At 37.5% G+C, this 21,214-nt stretch overlaps 1 protein-coding gene across 1 annotated transcript in view; it reads right to left on the bottom strand.

The window, feature by feature from the left end:
* Positions 1 to 21,214, bottom strand: part of PITPNC1 (phosphatidylinositol transfer protein cytoplasmic 1) — a 181,398-nt gene that overhangs the window by 23,110 nt on the left and 137,074 nt on the right. The window contains exon 6 of the mRNA XM_087956104.1: positions 205 to 300. Within this exon, the coding sequence (XP_087812230.1) occupies positions 205 to 300 (96 nt within the window). The remainder of the gene's footprint in view (positions 1 to 204; positions 301 to 21,214) is intronic.

The raw sequence follows: 21,214 nt of genomic DNA, 5'->3' as shown, positions 1-21,214 counted from the left end.
AATGCAGCACAAATGTACAATCCAAATTATCACACATCTGCATATGATATGTAGGAATATTTCTTGGTTCTAGCTAATAGCATGATTTAAAAAACAACAACAGCCGAACTACTCCAGAATGGGAACATTCACCCCAAGGGAGCTTGAGTATTTCCATGAGTTACTTGCACAATATCAGTCAAAAGCATTGTGTCTTTTATTTACCTCGGATTCTTTGTAATAGCGCTCAGGAATTTCATCACAGGCAATATCAATGAAGCAGACTTCTCGGTCAAGATCTTTGGCTTCATTATCAAATATCTGCAAGATTTAAAACAAAAACACTTAAATGTTGTAGTAGATACACATATTCGGAAGCCAAACTCTGTGAACATTGTGTACTGGCACAACTTGTTTCAAGGAACAAAACTGCCAATTTCAAAAGGGGCAGGATATGTTCTTGGTCTTGGTTCCTAATTATAGGTTAGCTGTACACAAATTATGCAGGTTCCAGGCAATAAATTCAATGCACAAAGCCAAATGTACTTCATGCCTCTGACCTGTTTTCCATGTTACTCTCATAAGTGACAGAATGAAAAAGTGATTTAAGATGTAAGATGGGGAAAAAACTCAAAGGACAAGCAGCCCTTTCCTAGCCCTTTCAGAATAAAGGTAAAAGTTTCCCTGTCCAGTCGTGTCTGTCTCTAGCGCATGGTGCTCAACTTGGCCAAGGGAGCCAGTGTTGTCCAAAGACATTTTCTGTGGTCATATGGCCAGCATGGCTATACTGTTACCTGCCAAATAAAATGGTACCTATTTATCTACTCACATTTGCATGCTTTTGAAATGCTGGGTGGGCAGTCACTCTCACCCCTGCTCTTCATATTATCATTAGAAGCATTACTAATGCGAATTAGACAGAACCCAGACATAAAAGGATTAAAGGTTAAGAAAGAAGAATATAAGTTGCAAGCGTTTGCGGATGATATGATTTTTTTCATTGAGGAACCAATAGATAGAGGACAAAAATTGATGAATGAATTAGAACAATTTGAAGCAGTAGCAGGACTTAAAATTAATAGGAAGAAAACAAAATTAATGACTAAAAATTTAACAGAAAAACAGAAAATAGAACTAGAAGAAGTTATGGGAATACAAGTGATAAAGAAAGTTAAATACTTAGGAATATGGTTGACAGCACATTGTAAGACACTTAAGGAAAATAATTATCACAAATTGATGCAACAGGTAAAGAAGGATTTAGAAACATGGGGCAAGCTGCAACTTTCATTATTAGGCAGGATTGCTGCTATTAAAATGAATATTCTTCCAAAATTCCTACATATATTTCAGACGATCCCAATCAAAGTACACATTTTTTTTAAAATGAAGTTTTATTTGGGTTTTCACACACAAAATACAAGTAAAACATCTTTTTTGAAAATAGCATGGTCCCGGATTGAACTTCTTTATACAGACACAAAACTCAATTTCATGCTCCTTTTTGTATTCTATTCCATATCTTATACTACTTTACATTTTCTATATAGTTTTTCCCCTCTTTTAATTTTCTCAATTTTATTTTGATTATCTCATCTTCAATTCAAATCATTATATTTATACTTTTGTCTGTTCTGTTTCAATTTCATATTATCTTTTCTCATTAAACAAATTTTCTCCTGTAGTTACTAATTGGAGTATGACACCTTTATATCTTTTAATTACATCCATTCAACTCTTATTTAAACTTCAATATATACCTTAAGTTTATGACCTTCAATATAATACATAATACATAACTTCCAATCGAATTCTGCTTGGCACATTCTTATAATACACACTATATTCTTCAAAAAAAAAGAAAGATTGTAAATATATGTAATTATAAACCCTCATTCCATTCCAGTTCAGTTCTATCATTAATAATCATTAAAACCATAACATCTTTAACACTTCTTTTCAATTAAATATCATACTTCCTTAAAAACACATATAATCTCCATAATTAATTTTTCCCTTTATTCTCTTCACATGTTTTATAAATCATTAAATATACCTTTTGTTACATTTATTTATTGACAAGCATTCCACTGAATTACGATAGCTATTTTATCAGACATTTTAATCATACAGTTTCATATTTTCTAAAATTATTTCTGCTTCTAATATAACCATACTATCTTATGTACCTTTGCAGAATCCCTTTTTCCATTAAGTTTATCTCTAAATAGGCCCTGTTTCTCTATATTTTGCTTCTGTCCTTTATAACTTCTTTTCCTTTCTTTCTTCCCTCTCATCTTCTCCCTCCCCTTTTTACCCCCTTGTCTCTCTAGTTCTAATTCTCTCTTCTGCATTTCCCTCTTCTGTTGCTTTCTGATTTTATACTTATTTTTCACTCTATTTTTTTTTTTTGGAGTTGTTTTTCCCAATCTTAAACTTTCCATTCTCTTTCCCCCCTTTCCTTTTCCCCCCCCATCTAATATTACTTGTTCATTAAAGATGGCTTCTTCTTTGTCGCAATCTTCTTGTTCTGCAGGCATTTCTTGTTGTTTCTCATAATTCTAAATCTCCATTTCTAAAAACTGAAATACGAAGCCAAAAGAACCTCTCCCTTCTTGTGCATCTTCTTTGTACTTTTTAAGTTCCATTTTCAGTTCTTCTAAAAGTGGAGCCATTTTAAACAGTTTTAAACAACCACCTGATTGATTTTAGTCATTCAAAACAATAACCAAGAATCCAGAAATCATCAAGTAATCCAGATAGTCCCGAGTTATATCTTCTTATTTCTTTTTTGACTTTCTCTTCCTGGGGTTTTTGTTGCGATATTTCAGTTAGAATGTATCTTTGGAAGTCTTGTTGAGATTTTGCTTTAAGTTCTTTTTAATTCCAGGCAGTCTCCTCCCTTCCAGATCCTACCCTTTTATTCTTTTTCTCTCCTTTCCTGTTTTCAAAAGCTTTTAATTATCCAGAAATCTTTATTATCCCTTTGCCTTTTTATTTTCAGCATTAAATGCCTATTGATGTCAAAGTGGATTTTTTTCCAATTTCTTGCTTAAGTCTCTTAGCTGTCAGTATAGGAAAACCAAATCTTTCCCCTTTACTCTCTCCTTCACAGCTTAAAAATCTTCTTAGGGAAAAATGTTGTTGTTTTTTAACAGTTTCAATTCCAGGGTACCTTATTTGTTGCTTTTGCTGTTTGACCCGGTCAACCAAAACTTTCTCTTCTTTTTTTTTTTTTTAAACAAGTTTTATTAATTTTTTCAAAAACAAACAAATCATCATTAACCATTACATACTTAAACCTTTTTCCATTATAAATTTAACAAGTCAGATAAAACCTTAATTCTATTTTAAACCATTTCCATATAAGCATACAAAAACCTCTTATCCAGTTTCTCTTTACCTCTCTTTACTCTTATTCAGTTTCATTATTATTGTTTCATCTATTTCTTTCTGACTTGACCACCATCATTCCCATTCTATACTTCTGCAAGGTTCCACTAATTCTCCCAGAAACATAAACACACAACACATATAACATAAAAGAAAAACAAAAACAAAATCTTTTAGGAAAGTAACTTGGCCCCGGATATCTCTCTCTTCATGAACTTCAATTATATTCATGCTCATCTTACATATCATTACTTATTTTATTTACCATTCTAAGTCTTCTATATTAACTTCTCCACACATTTCACTCTTCTTAATTCTATCTTAATTAATCCATCTTAATTTGAATCATTACATTTGTATCTTTTGTCCATTCTTTATTGTCCCTTATAATATATATATATATATATATAAAAGAGAATTTCTCCTGATATCACTAATCAGAGTATGATGCCTTTCTGTCTCCCCTCATTAATCAAATTAACATTTAAAATAACACCCAGTACCCAATCCGATTCTGCTTGGTACATTCTATCTAAATAGTAAATCCAAAATAATTAAATACATAGTTAAACAGTAAATCTAAATGTTGAATCTTATAACATTCCCATTGTCTTTTCCAAAAACAAATGCTATAATAAAAATTTTATAATAACATCAATATCATATTCTTATTAAACTCTTTAATTAAAACTCAATATTCTAGACCTTCCCTTTAATATTATTAAATTTAAAATCAATCATTACTAAACATTTCAACATTTTAATCTCTTATCAACTCTTAAACCATTTTAATTTTCTATTTCTAATACAATGCTACAATATCATCTTATGTACCTTGCAAAACCTTTTTTAAAGAATTTATACTTTACCCTTTATCCCTAAAAAGATTCCTTTTTTCCCATCTAATTTCAAAACTTTGTAGCTTTTCTCCACCATTTTCCTTCCTTTCTTCCCCCACCAAACCTTTCTACCCCCCCTTCTTCTAGCCTCTGCCTTACTGGTTTCCCTTCTCTGTTGTGTTCCTTTTCCCTTTTGTTTACTATCGTTATGTTGATTTTGCACCTTATTTTTCCCCTTCTTAAATGTTTTTTTAAATCTTAAGTCCTTCATTTCTCTTCCTTTCCCTCTTTCTTGGTTAAATTCTGAAATTCATTAAAGATGGCTTCTTCCTCTCCTTCTTCTTCTTCTGCTGTCTTCATCTGCTGTAATGTTTGTTGATAGTTAGCAAGCGCCATTTCTAAGAAAAGGAAGGCTTCCCTCACAGCATCTCCACCATTTTTTTGTTTGCTCATATTCTTTTCTCAGTTCCTCAACAGAAAAAGCCATTATAAATCTTTTCTTTTCTTTTCTTTTCCCCTTCTTTCTTCCTACAACAACCAAGTTATTTCAAAAAATAAAACAGTCCCAAAGTTATCAATCAGTCCAAGTCAAGGCAAAGTTCTCACTTTCTCTTCCTGGGGTAGTATCAATCAGAAAAAAGAAAGTACAAATCTGTTTTCTTAAAGTCTTATTGCAATATATTTCAGTCTTCAAATCCTTAAGGCATCTCCTCCAACAGTCTTAGCACACAAATATTTTTTAGTCCTCTCCTTCTCACTTATCACTTAAAGCCAGTTTTTACCTAAAAAAATAGGTTTCTTAATATCCACTTATTAAATCCGTAGAGAAGGAGAGTAAACTTTCCTTTCAGCACCACCAAGCTGCCGCTTATTTTCTCTTCTAGAAGGTATCATTCAGAAAGCCATAATTTCCAGGAGTTTTGTTAAATATATCTTAGAGTCCCGGGACCAAGAAAAACTTTCTCTTTTCAAAAGCTTTCTCCACTTCCTCCTGCGCATTCTTACCCAGCTGCCAGCTTCTTTTGTGGCGGCCATTGCAGACCGCCACTGCACCGTCTTGGGAAAAGGGGTTCTGCCGGCCGGGAGGGGGTCTGCAACACCCCAAACCCCTTCCCGGATCCCCTATCTTCAGCTACCCCTACAGGGTAGCCTAGCTCAACCCGTCCGGATCGGAGCACCAAAAGCTAGCGCGGCAGGAATCACGCAGAGTCGCAAATCCCTGCCGCTCGCGCCGACAAACCGGAAGTCCCAAAACTTTCTCTTCTTATCTTCCTCCTGCACATTCTTTTCCAGTTGAGTTCTTCTTTGTGGTGGCCATTTCTGACCACCGCTGCAACTGCCTTCGGGAAAGGGAGTAATGGCCAGCTGGGGAGGAGAGATGCGGCTCTCCTCAACACTGCTGGCAGTCTCCCCCCTCTTCACCACCTCTACGGGGTGGCTTAGCCCCGAAACCAGCCGGCTCGGGGCACTCCAGCGGCGAGCACAGATCGAAGCCTCGCAGAGACGAGGTTTCAGTCTGTCGCTGAAGAAGCTCAAACCGGAACTGCCCAAAGTACACAATTTTTTTTTGAAGAACGTAATAAAATAACTGTAAAATTTATCTGGCAAGGGAAAAAAACTAGAATAAATTTAAAGGCAGTGCAGGATATGAAGAGCAAGGGAGGGCTGGCACTTCCAAATTGGGAGTTGTATTATAGTGCAGCCTCTTTAGTATGGTTGAAGGAATGGGTGAATTTAACCAATAAGAGAATATTATTCTTAGAAGGCCATAACTTGCAAAGGGGGTGGCATACTTTTTCTAGGGAAAACTAGCCAGAAATATTTTCACAGACACCTAATCAGAGACTCATTATTAACTAATTGGAAGAAAATACGGAAAAAACACTATTTAAAAATACCAATTTGGATTTCAACAATGGAGGCGATGATTCACCCAAATAATCTGGATATCACTAAAATGATTAAATATAAGGACCTATTGGATACACAAGGAAATTTGAAATCGTGGCAAGAACTTCAAGAGCGGGGACTAAAAATTGATCAGTGGGCATATCTTCAAATTCAAAGTAGATATAAACAGGACAAGAAATAATTTGGAATTAACAATAAACTCCAGCAATTAGATAAAATTTTATTAGGATCAGGCAAAAAAAATATAACAAAATTTTATAATTATTTATTAGAAGTAGAATTAGAAGAAGAAATTGTAAAAGGGAACATGATAGCCTGGAGTAGGAATATAGGATGTAGCATCACCATAACAGAATGGGAAAAGGTCTGGGGTAGAAATAATAAAATTACAAAATTGGTAGCATACAAAGAAAACGCCTATAAAATGTTTTATAGATGGCACCTTCCTCCTTTGAGATTAGAGAAGATGCACCCCAATATGACTCCTAATTGCTGGAAATGCAAAAAAAAAAGAGGGAACTTTTTTCCATATGTGGTGGTCCTGTACAGAAGCTCAAAAATATTGGCAGAAAATTAGAAATTGGCTGGAAGAAATGACAAGAGAACAGATCGAATTCAAACCAGAGTCCTTTCTGTTAGGGATCTTTGATAAACAAATATCAAAAAAAGTGAAATATATAATAATACACATTTTGACAGTGGCCAGATTGGCTTTTGCACAATGTTGGAAGCAGCCTCATGTTCCATCAGAGGAGATGATCATTCAAAAAATTTCAAGTTGTGCAGAAATGGACAAATTAACTTTGGCATTAAAAAATAAAGACACTTCAATATACTACAACAGCTGGAACTGCTGGTACAAATGGATAGACTTCACACTAAAAGGCAAAAGAGGATAGGATAAATCCATAGTAGTGATACACAGATATATGTAAGGATTAGGTGTGTGTATATGGCATAAAATAAGGATAAAAAAGACGTCTTACAAACTGTTGAAGATGAGAATGTTTTTAATTGTTTTCTATTTTTTCTTTCTATTTTCTTTTCCCTTTCTTCTTTTTCTTTTTTTTCATTTATGTATGTGTTGTTGTTTTGTTTTAATTGTAAAATCAATAAAATTTATTTAAAAAAAAGAGAAATGCTAGGTGGGCAGAAGCTGGGGCAAGTAACAGGAACTCACCCTATTATGCAGTGCTCAAATCTGGGCTAACCGCTGAGCCATCGCAACCCCTTTCAGAGTAAACCTATTGTTATTCTCCATTTCCATGACCCTGATATATGCTGATAAAATGTTAACACTATTTTTGAATGAACTGTACAATCCACAACTTCTGGGCTAAAAAGAATGTTCCGATTGGATTGGATTTGGGGGGAGCAGAGGCCACTGAAAATTTACAGACTTTGCTTCATTTATTTCTTACAAAGCTGCCTCATCTTTCCCAAGTTCTGATATCTCACTCATTCCAGCGGAAGGCTAACCATTAGCCCTAATCAGCCAGTCTCTCTGAGCTATAGGCTCTGGTATAAAGCTACCCCATTATCCATGGGAAGCAAATTAAATATTCCTGGCACTCAGAACTGTCTTTCTGCCCTCTCTTCCTGGCTAAGTAAATGTTATACACAGATATGACAAGGCCTCTAAACACTTCTCTCAAGGAAAGCGTCTTGCAATTTGCTTTCCATGGGGCTGTCCTTGAAGTTGATTTGGAAAGTACAAATGGTGAGATTTTGGTGACAGCAAATGAACAGAATAATCCCAAATATTATGATATTCTAGATATAGAATCAGTGGGTCAACATGTGCTGCCTGATTGGGATGCTTACCACTTCCTGAATATTAAGGGAACAGGAGCTTAGATGAAGGCCTTTTCAATTTTAACCTCCTTGCTCCAGAATAGGCCATGCCTGGTAAGAATTCCTAGGAAGGCCATAAAAATTTTGGAATGGAACCTATTTACTATTTCGTTATTTTATTGCATCTTTTATGGCTTCATCGGATGATAAAATCACCCAGAATTGTCAGCTGAGATAGCACACGAATAACAATGAAACTCAAATTAAATTAAACTCCTTTCGTTGAAACAAATGATTTTTCTTTTTTCTACTTCTTCCTCCTTCTGGTTAACAACAACAAAAAAAGTTGAATCTATATTGGCTTTTCAACACACCCATTTGCAAACATTCAAAGCATTGTACACGCATTGGATAAGTATGGTTCACCACCATTTTGTAAAGTGGGCTAGTGAGATAGCCTTGTTTTATACAGAGGCAGTAGCCTGACTAAGGTCATCTGTTGAATATGAATGCCTGATGTGAGATTTGAGTTACAGATTATAAGCCCAACAGCTGTATGACAAAGAACTCTACTATCCATAAGATATTATTTTCATCTTCCCAATTAATTTTAAGTGGACCCTAAATCTAATAGATTTTACTCCTGGGATGTCTGAAGTTTTTATTCATGTATTATTTACTCTTGTATTCAGATGGAGGTCTAATCTCTTCATCTTGAAACACTCTCTGCTGTGACAACATGGCCTGTGCATTTTTGCTTTGATTAGTTTATCTAATATTTTATTGTATTTTAAATGATTTGAGAGGGTATTTTTTGCTTTCATATTGTGAAATTTATTAAAGTAAATAAATAGCTACATCAGAAGTAAGAAATGGAGCTATTTATATACTAAATCAATGTAGATAATTATTGCTTCTAGCCAAATATTCTCTGAAATATTTAAGAGTCTGTAGAAGGGATAATTTCATTAATTATGCGGTTGAGCTGGGGATATTTAAAAGTTTTTTTTAAAAGGAAAATTAAAGTTCATGGGGAAAAGCAGAAGGCTTTCCAACTGGTTTTGTTTGTGCTGGCAAAGAACAGAAAGAAAATGGCAAGAACATTTGGTGTTCTTAACAATGTCAGGATTGTAGAACAGAGTCATAAATATTATGATATGAAAGAGAAATTAGAGAGGCTTGTTTTTTGGAAGTAATATAATATAGCAATATAAAACACCTATGACTAAACCAAATCAAGCATTCTCAAGAAGCGAAAGTGAATTATGAATTATATCCTTTATAAAAAATGTCAGTCATTTCTTTTTTATTATTGTATTTACAAAGCTATTTGCCCAGTATCGATGGTAATGAAATCCAGTGCAGGCTCACACAAGAAGAAAAGGAAGAAAGCAATTTTCCTCCATTCTCTCTTCTCCATTCTCTTATCTGCTGGAACATTTCTCATCCTTTCCAGAGCAGATTTTTAGGAAGCATAAGGGAATTGACTTAATTTGCCCTGTTCTTTAGCAGAAGTGGTCAAAGGTAGTCTGAATTGATTTTTTTATTGTACAGTCATGACAGAATTTAGACCAACAGATCAAATACTGTACAGACATGTTGTGACTCGGAGGTTTGAGCCTGCTCTGTTAGAGGACACAGACTTGGATAATGAGGAAGAGGAGGATTTGGCTCTGAGGTTTGAGCCTGCTTTGTTAGAGGATTTGGAATTGCCTTCCTCCCCAGGACTTTCCTCTTCGGTAAGACCTTCCTCCCTGGTTGTGCCTCAGGTGTCGGCAGATAACCACGAGGGCATATCAGAGCCTCTGGCTGAGGAATGTTGGTTTGATGCGAGGCAAAGATGCAGGCAAAAGCGTGAGATGCAACGCAGAAAGAAAGGACAAATCAGAGACTGAGATGAGAGACTGACACGCCCCACAGGGAATAAAAGTGAGTGTGTTAGCTCTGGGTTCTTGTTCGGGACAACGTGTTATTTAGTGAGAGAAGCTTCAGAATTATCCTGTGTGTGGCGACAGCTTGTGATTTATGTTCCTGCTTCCTTATCGGACTTGGCAGACAGCTTGGTGAGACTGCCAAGAATGTTGTCGGCTTAAGGAATTTAACCCTGTAATTACCGGACTTGCCTGCTTATTTGTGTTTCAGTTGGAAATTTGGACTTATTACTTTGTTTGTCCAGGTGAGACATAACACAGACAGAAATATATGAATAACAGAGTAACAGAGGTGGAAGGGACCTTGGAGGTTTTCTAGTCCAACTGCCTGCTCAGACTGGAAATACCTATACCAGGAGTGTCAAACTCACGGGCCACATCACTTGCTGGCCACGCCCACCCGATTTAGCGAAGGGGAAAAAGTCACGATATGGCACATGACGACAATGTGACGCCGCAAGTTTGACACCTCTGCCCTATACCCGTGATGGTGAACCTATGGCACGTGTGCCACAGGTGGCACGCAGAGCCATTTGTGCTAGCATGCAAGCTGCAGGCAAACTTACTTCACTGTGCATGCACGCACCTCACAGCTGATTTTTGGCTGGTTTGAGGCCTCTTTCGGCCTCCCAGAGGCTTGAAAAAAGCCTCTGCAGGCTTTGCAGGGCGAAAAATAGGCCCATTTCGTCACTTCCTATAATACCAGAAGTGACGAAACGGGCCTATTATTTGGCCTGCAAAACCTACAGAGGCTTTTTTCAAGCCTCTGGGAGGCCGAAAAAGGCCTCAAACCAGCTGAAAATCAGCAGTGAGGCGCAGTGCAGGTAAGGGAGCGGTGGGGAGCGGGGGACAATGCATGCGCATGGGGCATGAGGGGGGCACGCATTGCCTTCTGGGTGCTGGCACACGAGTACACGCACAGCAGCACGCACACAATTTTTGGCACAGGAGCCCAAAAAGGTTAGCTACCACTGCCCTATACCATTTCAAACAAATGGTTGTCCAATCTCTTTTTAAAAATTTCCAATGTTGGAGAGCATCCACAACTTCTGGAGGGAAGTCGTCCCACTGATTATAACTGTTATAATTATCAGAAAATTTCTCCTTAGTTCTAGTTGTTTCTTTTCTTGATTAGTTTCCATCCATTACTTCTTGTCCTGCCTTCAGGTACTTTAGAGAATAGATTGATTCCTTTGTGGCAGTTAGATATTGGAACACTGCTATCATGTCACCCCTAATCGACTACAGCCCATTTTTTATTAATTCCAAATGAAATTTAGCTGTGATCCTTGAACTTTGCTGGCTGAGGAACTATAGGATTTGGCAAGAACTCTGTTATATTAGAAGAACATAAAATAAAGTGCTGCCATTAAAAATATGTTCGCAGAATCCTGGAAAGCCTGTTATTTTAATTCAAGTCACACACATAAAGTTTCAGGTTGCATTCTCTGTGTTCCTAAATCAGTTCATTATGATTAGGATCCACCTTTTACAATAAATTAAAAATTGCATTAATGAGAGATAAGATTATCTGAGCTAATGAAGCATTTAAGCTTAAATGCTAACATTCATCAACAGACTCCAAATGAAAAATAATAATCCAGACTGAGAGGTCCCCCCCTGCAGATTCATACATGATTTGCTTCGGTTTTCTAGAGAGTAATTTTTATATTTGCATATATCGGTACCCCAAATACTGTATTACCAAATGTAATACAGTAATGTAACCTTCTGGTCCTCCCAAAGGACAATAAATAGAGGATCAAAGCTTTGAAAGGCTATTCCTGTGGCTTAGAGAACTTTGTTCTAATAAGATGTAACAAGGTTAGAAATGTATAGTATCTGTGGTTGTGTTCTTACCATTTAGCTTTCAAGGTTGCAGATCCTACTTACTTTTGCTCTGTGCTCATCTAGATTTTACAACTAATCGATCAATGCATAAGAGGAGGGGGGGAAGGTATTAGTGGGTTAGTTGTAGAGACTGACATCGATTTGGGCTGTGACAAGTGATTCTTTGGAAGGGCACATACTGAAGCTCAAATACTGTGGCCACCTAATGAGAAGCAAGAACTTATTGGAAAAAACCCTGATATTGGGAAAGATTGAAGGCAAAAGGAGAAAGGGATGGAAGAGGATGAGATGATTGGACAGTATCATCAACACGATGAACATGAATTTGGATAAACTCCAGGAAACAGTGGAGGATGGGGGGGGGGGGGGTCTGGCATCCTATAGTCCATGTGATTGCAAAGAGTCAGACATGACTTAGTGACTGAACAACAACGACAAATGATAACTGACCGGCTCAAGGTCACTCAGCTGGCTTCTGTGCCTAAAAATAGAGTAGAATCCAGGTTTCCTCATGGCTCTTCCAGCATCTTAATGATTACACTACAACATCTCTTTAGCATATTCCACACTTACTAATTAAAATTAAAGTTAACAAAAGAACCATTATTAATTCATGCTTGATTAAATATATCAATTGTTTCTAACGGACTGAAGACTTTTAAAAAGGCCTTTGTTTGAGAGCATTTCCATACTGCCAGCGTTTCCAATCCCAAAGTAATTAGGAAACAACCTCTCTTCATCTTTCTCTTCTGCCAGTTTTGAAACACAAAGAACGCCCAGAGAGTACCATCAATCAATCACTGTTCAGACTCTTCCCTTGTAAATGACCAGTAGATGAATTTTTAAAATAACATCTGATCAGTGTTCTGGCCAGTCCTGTAGCAATTGTCTCCTTCTTATTAATACTTTACACATAACAGTGACACAAAATTAATTGCTAGGGTTTCTCTTGCCACAGTTTTCAGTATGTGCTGTATGTGTGGCTGGCCAGAAACAAAAATTCAAAGCGAAGAGGTTGCATAGTTTGAACTACAACATGTCTTATCTGGATTGGCCATTATTCTAAATCTGAGTGCCTTGGGGTTGCACATGAGCTGTTTCAGTCCTTGCAGCCATTTCCTTAGATACCTGTCAAACTGTCTGCTTTGCCTGATTCTTTAAAAAAAAATTAGATTCTTTAACATCAAAAAGCAGAGAAGCTGGCACATTGCAAAGCAAAATGTCTTACTGGAAAAACATCTTCATTTCTAAGACAGCTTCTGCATTCTGCATGGGCCTTAAGGCCTTATGTGGTACAAAGATAGTCAAAGCCAGCAGACATGGGGTCGTCAAGCTCTCCTTTAACGTACATCCTCAACATATGTGATGGCAGGTTTTGCAAACCTGGTCTCAGCGGTAAATCACACACATTCTGGTTTGACCCTCTTCTTGCAAAAAGATTGTTGGGCACGGCTTAGTTAGAGGACCATTTTCACATTGCAGTCAGGAATAAAAAGCCGTATGTGTCTGGCTGGATATTGCTAGTTCTAGCTCTCCATTGTTTTTCTCCTTGCCCTCCCCTATCTTTGATGGCTCAGAATCATGCCTTCTTCCTCACCATATCTTTGGAATTAAAGGATACTTGTGGTTGTAAAACTGTACACGTATTAAATCTCTCCCAGGTCCTGGACTGGACACAGCTGATTCCTGTCTCACCTGCCTCAAACCTTACACCTAGTTGTTTAGGATCCTAATGGGAGTTGTAGAGAAGGAGGGTTGCAGAAGGCACCCCTGCTTTTATGCCATCTCTTCCACTGCTGCTCCTGCATTAGTCATAATTTCAGACAAGCAGCAATACTGCTGCCAATTTGCAATACTTCCTCTCCTTAGTTAGGGAAGGCGTGCTATTAAGCCATATCACAGAGAACAGAAAATAAGGCTCACGTTAGTTAGATGTATTCACTGGATTTCATAAGTCCCATTAGGTAGACTTACGGTTAAGAGTAAAAAAAATATACGGCTAATATACAGAATCTTGGAAACTGAACACCCCTCTAGCATTCAATCAGTAGAGAATTCATTAAGGTGGGATTTCTGAGAGTTATTTGAATCGCTTTTCTCCAGAAAAAAAGGAGCTAACTATTCTCAATTTTGAAATATCCATCTGCTTAGTCTTGAGGTTTTGAGATACTCCTATTTCATTCCCAACCCCAGAGTTTTAGTGTGCAGTGATTGAAGAATAGGAGAGATTCTTGCAGAACTTAAGCCAGTGGAATAAACCCTTCTTCCTGCTTCTTCCAATCTGCCTAATTTAGAGGGGGCTCAGTGTCTGAAAACTATAATCACTGGGGACCCCCATCCAAAGACCCCAAAAACCTCTATTTTGTCCCAGCAGAAGGTGTTCCATGAAATGGGAGCCATCATCATCAATGAGTCACATTCCATAAAACTCATGAGTGGGAAGTCATACAAGTGGCCCCCTCTGTTTGGACTAGTTAAGCAGATTTGATTTTGGCAAAGTCTTATTTAATAATCCCCAATGCTAAACTGTAAAGAGGATATGTCCTTTAAAGGGTATAATCAGCATTTTGAACTGGAAGCTCCTGGCAACTGATGGAATGAACCTCAGAATGGGCGTTATCTGATCTGATGAAGCTATCAGGAATTTAAGATACTGCATTTTATACCAAGTATAGCTTTGGGGTATAGCTTTTGAGTTGTCTCTGAAAACAACTTCACAAATGGCAGCAATCCATCCAGGCTATAGTTATTATCACCAGGGCATCTTGGTTCAGGTAGAATCACAACTAGCATTCTACCTAAAGTTTGACAAAGTCTTTGCAGGTCACAGCTTTCATTTCATGTTTAAAAAGGGACCACAGGAGCAGAAGAACCAAGCCACCAACCAACTTTTGTTGGGCTTACCAAAGCCCCCAGAGTAACTATGGGGCCAGATGTTACAAAATCACCATAATCTATGAAGATTATGATCTACCGAAGCAACTCTGTCCTGGTAGGATGTAATCTGAGCTTGTTTTGCCTAGAAAGTTGTTCATTTGTTGCTTAAGCAACCATTTAATTAAGATTTCTACTTTCAGTCAAGGAAAATAGTACAGAGTATGTATGAATTTCAATTCATAACTTCTCTAAGCCCTTTATACACTAGCATACAATAGCTGATTCCTCTCTCCCTATAGATAACATGGCTGGGTTTACTGAGTTTATTGTAATTTCTTTAGTGTTAAGTTTATGACATTAATCTTTCCAATTGTTATTTAATAAATAGCTTGTGGTTAAAGCACAATATGTGAATCAAGTTGGTGAGTGAATTCACTCATTAAATTCACACAACTAAAGCATAATATTGTTACATGATTTTGGTTTAACTGTTTAATAGATACAGACTAGAAAGTTGGGTGAGTCCAGCTAAATAGTAATTTACTGAACAAATCATGGTTAAGCAAACCATGGTACTGTTATTTACTATATAATTGTTATTTGCTTTACAGTTACTCTAATAAACCACAATGGGTTACTAATCACATCACCTGTGTTAACTTATTTTAACAGCCACATTATATGATGTCATGGTGGTTAAACCATCAGACTAGAAAGTAGGAGACCGTGAATTCTAGTTCTGTCTTAGGCCTGAAAACTGGCTGGGTGACTTTGGGCCAGTCTTTCTTTCTTTCTTTCTTTCTTTCTTTCTTTCTTCCTTCCTTCCTTCCTTCCTTCCTTCCTTCCTTCCTTCCTTCCTTCCTTCCTTCCTCCTTCTTTCTCTCCTCTCCTCTCCTCTCTCTCTCCTCAAAGTGTTGTTGTGGGGAGAAATAGTAGGGGGAAGATGTGTTGGATATGTTCTCTGCCTTGAGTTATTTGTAAAAAATTATAAAGGCAGGATATAAATAAATAAAACATAAAAATCCAGTTAGTGAGACACAATTTTCATGAACATTTTCCTGTAATTCTTTTTTGTACTATAGAAGTAAATTAAGGCAAGCTGCTTAGAGCTCTGCTCTGCATAAGAGGTACATAATGACTTTCATCCACCATTTAAAGGATGAGTAATGTATGAATTGAGGCTTAAGCTTTTGAAATTCCAGCCTTCTACTCAGAGCTTGTCATCAATGTCCTAATTTGAAAAACTTCATTTACAGATAACTGTTTGTGCTCTTCTAATTGAACAGGGGCAGCTCACTGAAGCGTTTAGTTTATATTAAAAAAAAACACACTAATATTCAACACAAAGATTGATTCTAAGATTGGCTTGCCAGCCAACCAGCACTAATTGCTCATAGCAATTCATCCAGACTGCTGGGAACTTGCTGTGGCCCTCCTGACAATGTTGATGTGTTCCCTGAAAGAATTCAATATAAAGCATGAAGCACTTAAGATGGTGAGCTTAGAAAGAAACTATGACCTTGCTGGGATGATCTCTTGGATGATAAGAGTACAAATCAAAAATATTGACATTGCTTTATACATCATGAGTGAGCTGTAATAAACTGGAGTTCCAAATATTATGGAGAAATTTTCTTATACAGGACATGTTAAAGGTAGTCCTCGACTTATAATCATTCATTTAGTGACAGTTTGAAGTCACGGGAAAAAGTGACTTATGACTGTTTTTCATATTTATGACTGTTGCAAGCATCCCCATGGTCACGTGAGCAAAATTCAGACTCTTAGCAACTAGCTCATATTTATGATCATTGCAGTGTCCCTGGGTCATGTGATCACATTTGTGTCTTTCTGACCAGCAAAGTCAACGGGGAAGTCAGATTCACTTAACAACTGTATTACTAACTTAACCACTATCACGATTCATTTAATACCTGTGGCAAGAAAGGTCATAAAATGGAGTAAAACTTACTTAGCAACTGCCTTGCTCAGCAACAGAAATTTTGGGCTCAATTGTGGTTGTAAGTCAAGGACTACCTGTATTTCACAGCATCAATCCTCCCAATGTTAAGTCGCCCTCATTACAAAAGACACTCAATGTTCTGTGCTAATGAGAACCCACCATATTAATGGACCTCGTCTGGGTTCCCTAAAGATTTATTTTCTACCTTATGAGATTAAATCAACTGAAGACCCTAACCAATTTGCATTACAGGAAAACATTAAAACCTTACATGAGAAAAATACAGGCCAACAATATTGAAGGGATTAGGTGAAAGGGAGGTATTTGGCAGAAATCTGATACAGAAGATGCGACAATGAGGCAACAGTGGAAAGAATACTGTGGCAGAATCGTAACGACCACTTCTACTGAACTGGTCCAAACCTGTAGAATCCCACCAGATAATAACTTTTATTCTATATATTATAGATCTGAACTCTTTGAAGCAGAAGCTTTAGATATAGTTTTATAAAAACTACACTTTATAAAGACAGTGCATTTTTGCTTTTGGCAGTTCTAAGTACTTATATTAGGCAGTTCCAAACAAAATCAGTTGTTACCAAGTAAAAGTATGTAGAACAGGTTATATATCTCAAAGAATTACCAGTTGTCTGCTTGCAGTTTTATGTTAGAATTATTCTTAACCTGCTAAACTGCATGTGACTTCTTGACTCTGACAAAGCCTTACAACTGAGTAAATCAACCCTTCATCATGTTTACACTTTTTATAAGACTAGAACTAAGGCTACGGGAAGGGATATGCCTTTATATTGTCTTCTATTAGCGTATATACTGTGTGCATTCATATATTGAGAGTAGCTTAGTGAGCGGAATGCAAGTAATAACATTTCCCCCTTTCTTGTAACCTCTGCCCATGAAATAAGAACTTGGAAATGTATGGCTAGAGCTCAATAAGCTTCAGTGTGCAATTCTATCTCTGTGGACTGGCGTTAACCCGGTCCTAGAGCATCATATTCAACTTAATATAGAAACTCCCGTCATCAACACTGTGTCAGCATTTCCAGAGTAAAGACCTAGCATTCTGCTATTGCTAACTTGGGCAAATTAATCAAATTTCATTTTAGTGTTAAATAGAGAAAGATGCTGATCTACCTACAGGAAACATTTCCTTCCAAGGGGAGGAAGAAGACAAACGGGAAAGTCAAATGCTACCAATGTGCTGAGGATGCCAGAGGAAAATGTTTCTTGGGTATAATTCTTTTAGAGGGTTGTTGAAGCACTTGGAGGTTTATCTGTGTCCTCAGGGTCACCTGGTTCCTGTAGTCTGCATTTTTTTCTCTAGAAATCCATTCCTACACCCACACCATTCAAAGGGTGTTCATCCCAAATTGTATAGCTAAAAGTCTGTAGAGATTCTCAGTCAACCAGGTCGTGGTTGTCCCAAAGGTGCTTTTTTTCAGGAGGCAACTGGACTTTCTGGTTTTTTTCTTTGAAGACATTTCACTTCTCATCAGGTGACTCTGAGGACACAGATAAACCTTCAAGTGTTTCAACGACCCTCTAAAAGGATGCAAATGACCAGCTGTCTGCAAGGAATATAAATCCTTCCATTCCCCACTATCCTGTCAGAGCCGAAGAAGCTTCTTGGATGAGAAGCAAAACGTCTTCAAAGAAAAAAACAAGAAAGTCCAGTTGCCTCCTAAAAAAGCACCTTTGGGTTTATTGGGTATCACTACAAAGGTCTAAGCCAAATTGGGTTGTGTGTGTGCTAGAGTGCTTTAGTTTTATAGGAAGATGGAGATAACAGGTATGGTTGAAACCTGGTAGAATAAACAGAACCAGTGGGGAAATGCTCTCCTTAGAGACCAATTCTATCTGAAGAATAGGGAACATATAAATAAATATGTGATGATATGTATAAAGCAGTCAGAGGCAGGAAGTAAGCAAAGGATACAACTTAATAGATCTTAACAAAAAACATTTACTGTTATAAAGCTGGTTTAAATATTAACTTACTTTCATCAAATGCTATTGCTGTTCTTTGTCTACATCAAGAGATGTGTGTGTGTGTGTGTGTATCCTTTTTTTAAAAAAAGTCAATATATCTATTTGATATACATGGATATACATTATATGTGTGTGTGTGTATATATATCAAGGAGTTATATTGAAAAACTAAGTCTCTATGTCTGTTTGATTAATATTCTGTACTGAAATGGACATTTTATAAAAATTTCCATGATAAATCCAAATATTGCATTGCCATATGTTACTCGTTACCTGTAAGAGTATCTCTATATATCTCATTTTTAAAGAATCATTATTTTATCAATGGTTGGAAAAGAAAAATGGAAATTAGAAATTAAATATATGAACATAGAAATGTCTATCTATCTATCTATCTATCTATCTATCTATCTATCTATCTATCTATCTATCTATCTATCTATCTATCATCTATCTAATATATGAATATAGAGAAGAAGGAATTAAAAAGTGGAAGGTTACAATGATAAGATATATTATGTATATTAGTTCAAAATAAGAATGTAATTGTTGTTATGGTAAGAAAAAGCGCGTTGGTACTTACCTGATACGCACGTTCTCTGTGAGCTGTGAAGAGCATCCAGAAGTGGGAGATGCTTCAGTCTCTTCTGGAAAGGCTGGGCTTAAAACTCCGGGACGCTCCTCCTCCTCCACGGGATTCCTCCTCAGCGCCTCCCAGTTTTGCGAAGACTGAGTGCCAAAGTCCAGAACTCATCACCTAATCTAGATTCCTGACCGGAACAGAACCCCACCAGACGGAAAGAAATGGGTGGGACTGGATGCTCTTCACAGCTCACAGAGAACGGGCATATCAGGTAAGTACCAACGCCCTTTCTCCCATGAGCTGTTCAGAGCATCCAGAAGTGGGACATACCAAAGCTTGGCCTGTCCTTAGGGAGGGACTCCGTCTGGATCGAAATCCATTCCTAAACTCTATGGACCCTCTGCAGGACTCTTCTGCCAAATGAAGCGTCCGCTGAGGCATAGACATCAACATTATAATTTCTGACAAAGGGTGATGGTGAAGCCCAAGTCGCCGCTCTTCAGATTTCGTCTATGGAAGCCCGAACTTGAAGCCAGCCATTTAAAATGGAGGGAAGGCAGAATCTCCTATGTTAAATGCCTGAGCAGTTTAACGAGCCGCTGCTGCTGACACTCTAAAATGTCAGACAAATGTTCCTGTAAGGAGAAGTGAGCCGCGGCTGCGAGGTTCCGCCAAGATCGCAAAGATAAGACGATCGGGGAATTAGATAGGCTAATTGCCTGAAGCGGCCGTCTCAGACTGCCTGCGAAGTGGCAGACTCCATCAGAGCTGCTCTCAATTGATCGGGGGGATAACCTAATAGAGCCACAAGCCTTGAAATCGCCAGATTAATAGGGGGAAAAATTTGCAAGCCGAATTAACCCAAGAGCAAACCTGAATCTTGACTAGCTGAATCAGAAACCGTTCCAGTCAGGGAGTGCACAACCTCTTACCACGAAGGCTGAGCTAAAACTGGGGACGCTGAGGAGGTGTCCCATGGAGGAGGAGGAGCGTCCCGGAGTTTTAAGCCCAGCCTTTCCAGAAGAGACTGAAGCACCTCCCACTTCTGGATGCTCTGAACAGCTCATGGGAGAATTGTATTAACCACAAATATTATGCACAAGACATTTGTACCCAGACGACACGCTGTATAAAGAAAAGATGGAATGTTTGTAAAATAAAATAAAAAAGTTTATACCCCGCCCCCCCAAAAAAAGAGAGAGAGAGAATGGGAGACAGTAATTCATATCCTAATGCCGGGTTCTAAAGCTACCATATCTCTGTCTGTTGTACCCCATAGAGTAGGTTATTGCAGGTTTCAGGTATAAACATAGACATGTCCTCTTTCTTGCAATAATTGTCTTTAGCTGTATTGATGTTAAAGGAGTGTTTTCCCTTAAGCTGAGAACATTTATATACAACCTCAAGGTGAATGAAATCTGTTATGCTTCACCCTTATTACCCCAGAAGCAAAATCAGGTGACCAGCAGGGGGTGAGATTAGAGGGGTGTTAATTGGTCATTTCAGGCTACTTCAAACATGTCCTTCCCAGGCCCTGATCTGTCACATCTGCCACCATTCTACTCTTGATCTCTAAAAAACTGGAGATCCTTTGGGTTTGCCCAAGGCATTATGACTGTTTAGCCAACAATGCCTTAGTACTTTAAGCCTGTAGCTCTTACCAGTTTAGTGCAAAATTAAGTAATGTGAGTATATTTTATTTCTTCCCACCTGGATTCTACTTGCATGCCACCAAATGCCATATTTCTGCCCTTCAAATATGAGAAAAAAAGTTAAGAACTGGTTGGAGAAATTGGCTGAACTGTAAAGGAAACACTCATGCAGAGGTCCAAATACCTTAAAAACTACAATTCTACTCAAGAATTTTGTTCACGATCAGATATTTTATAGCACCTGAAACCCCAGAATATGCTTCTTTGCCTACCATTTGGCAGTTTTGACTAGGTCCTGTTCTCCTTTGGTTGATGACATTTGGGAGTAGGATAAAAATTCCTGACAGGATTTTTATATTATATTATTCAATAGGAACAATAAGAAGCCCAACCTAGGACCTACAAAACAGCCTATGAATATAATTACCAAGAAT

The sequence above is a fragment of the Notechis scutatus genome, chromosome 2 (genome assembly GCF_049901735.1).
Source record: "Notechis scutatus isolate UNSWTSFEM ecotype Mainland chromosome 2, rNotScu1.2, whole genome shotgun sequence".
NCBI classification, from domain to species: Eukaryota; Metazoa; Chordata; class Lepidosauria; order Squamata; family Elapidae; genus Notechis; species Notechis scutatus.
The sequence above is the reverse complement of the archived record's forward strand: the minus strand, read 5'-3'. Positions and strand labels throughout refer to the sequence as shown.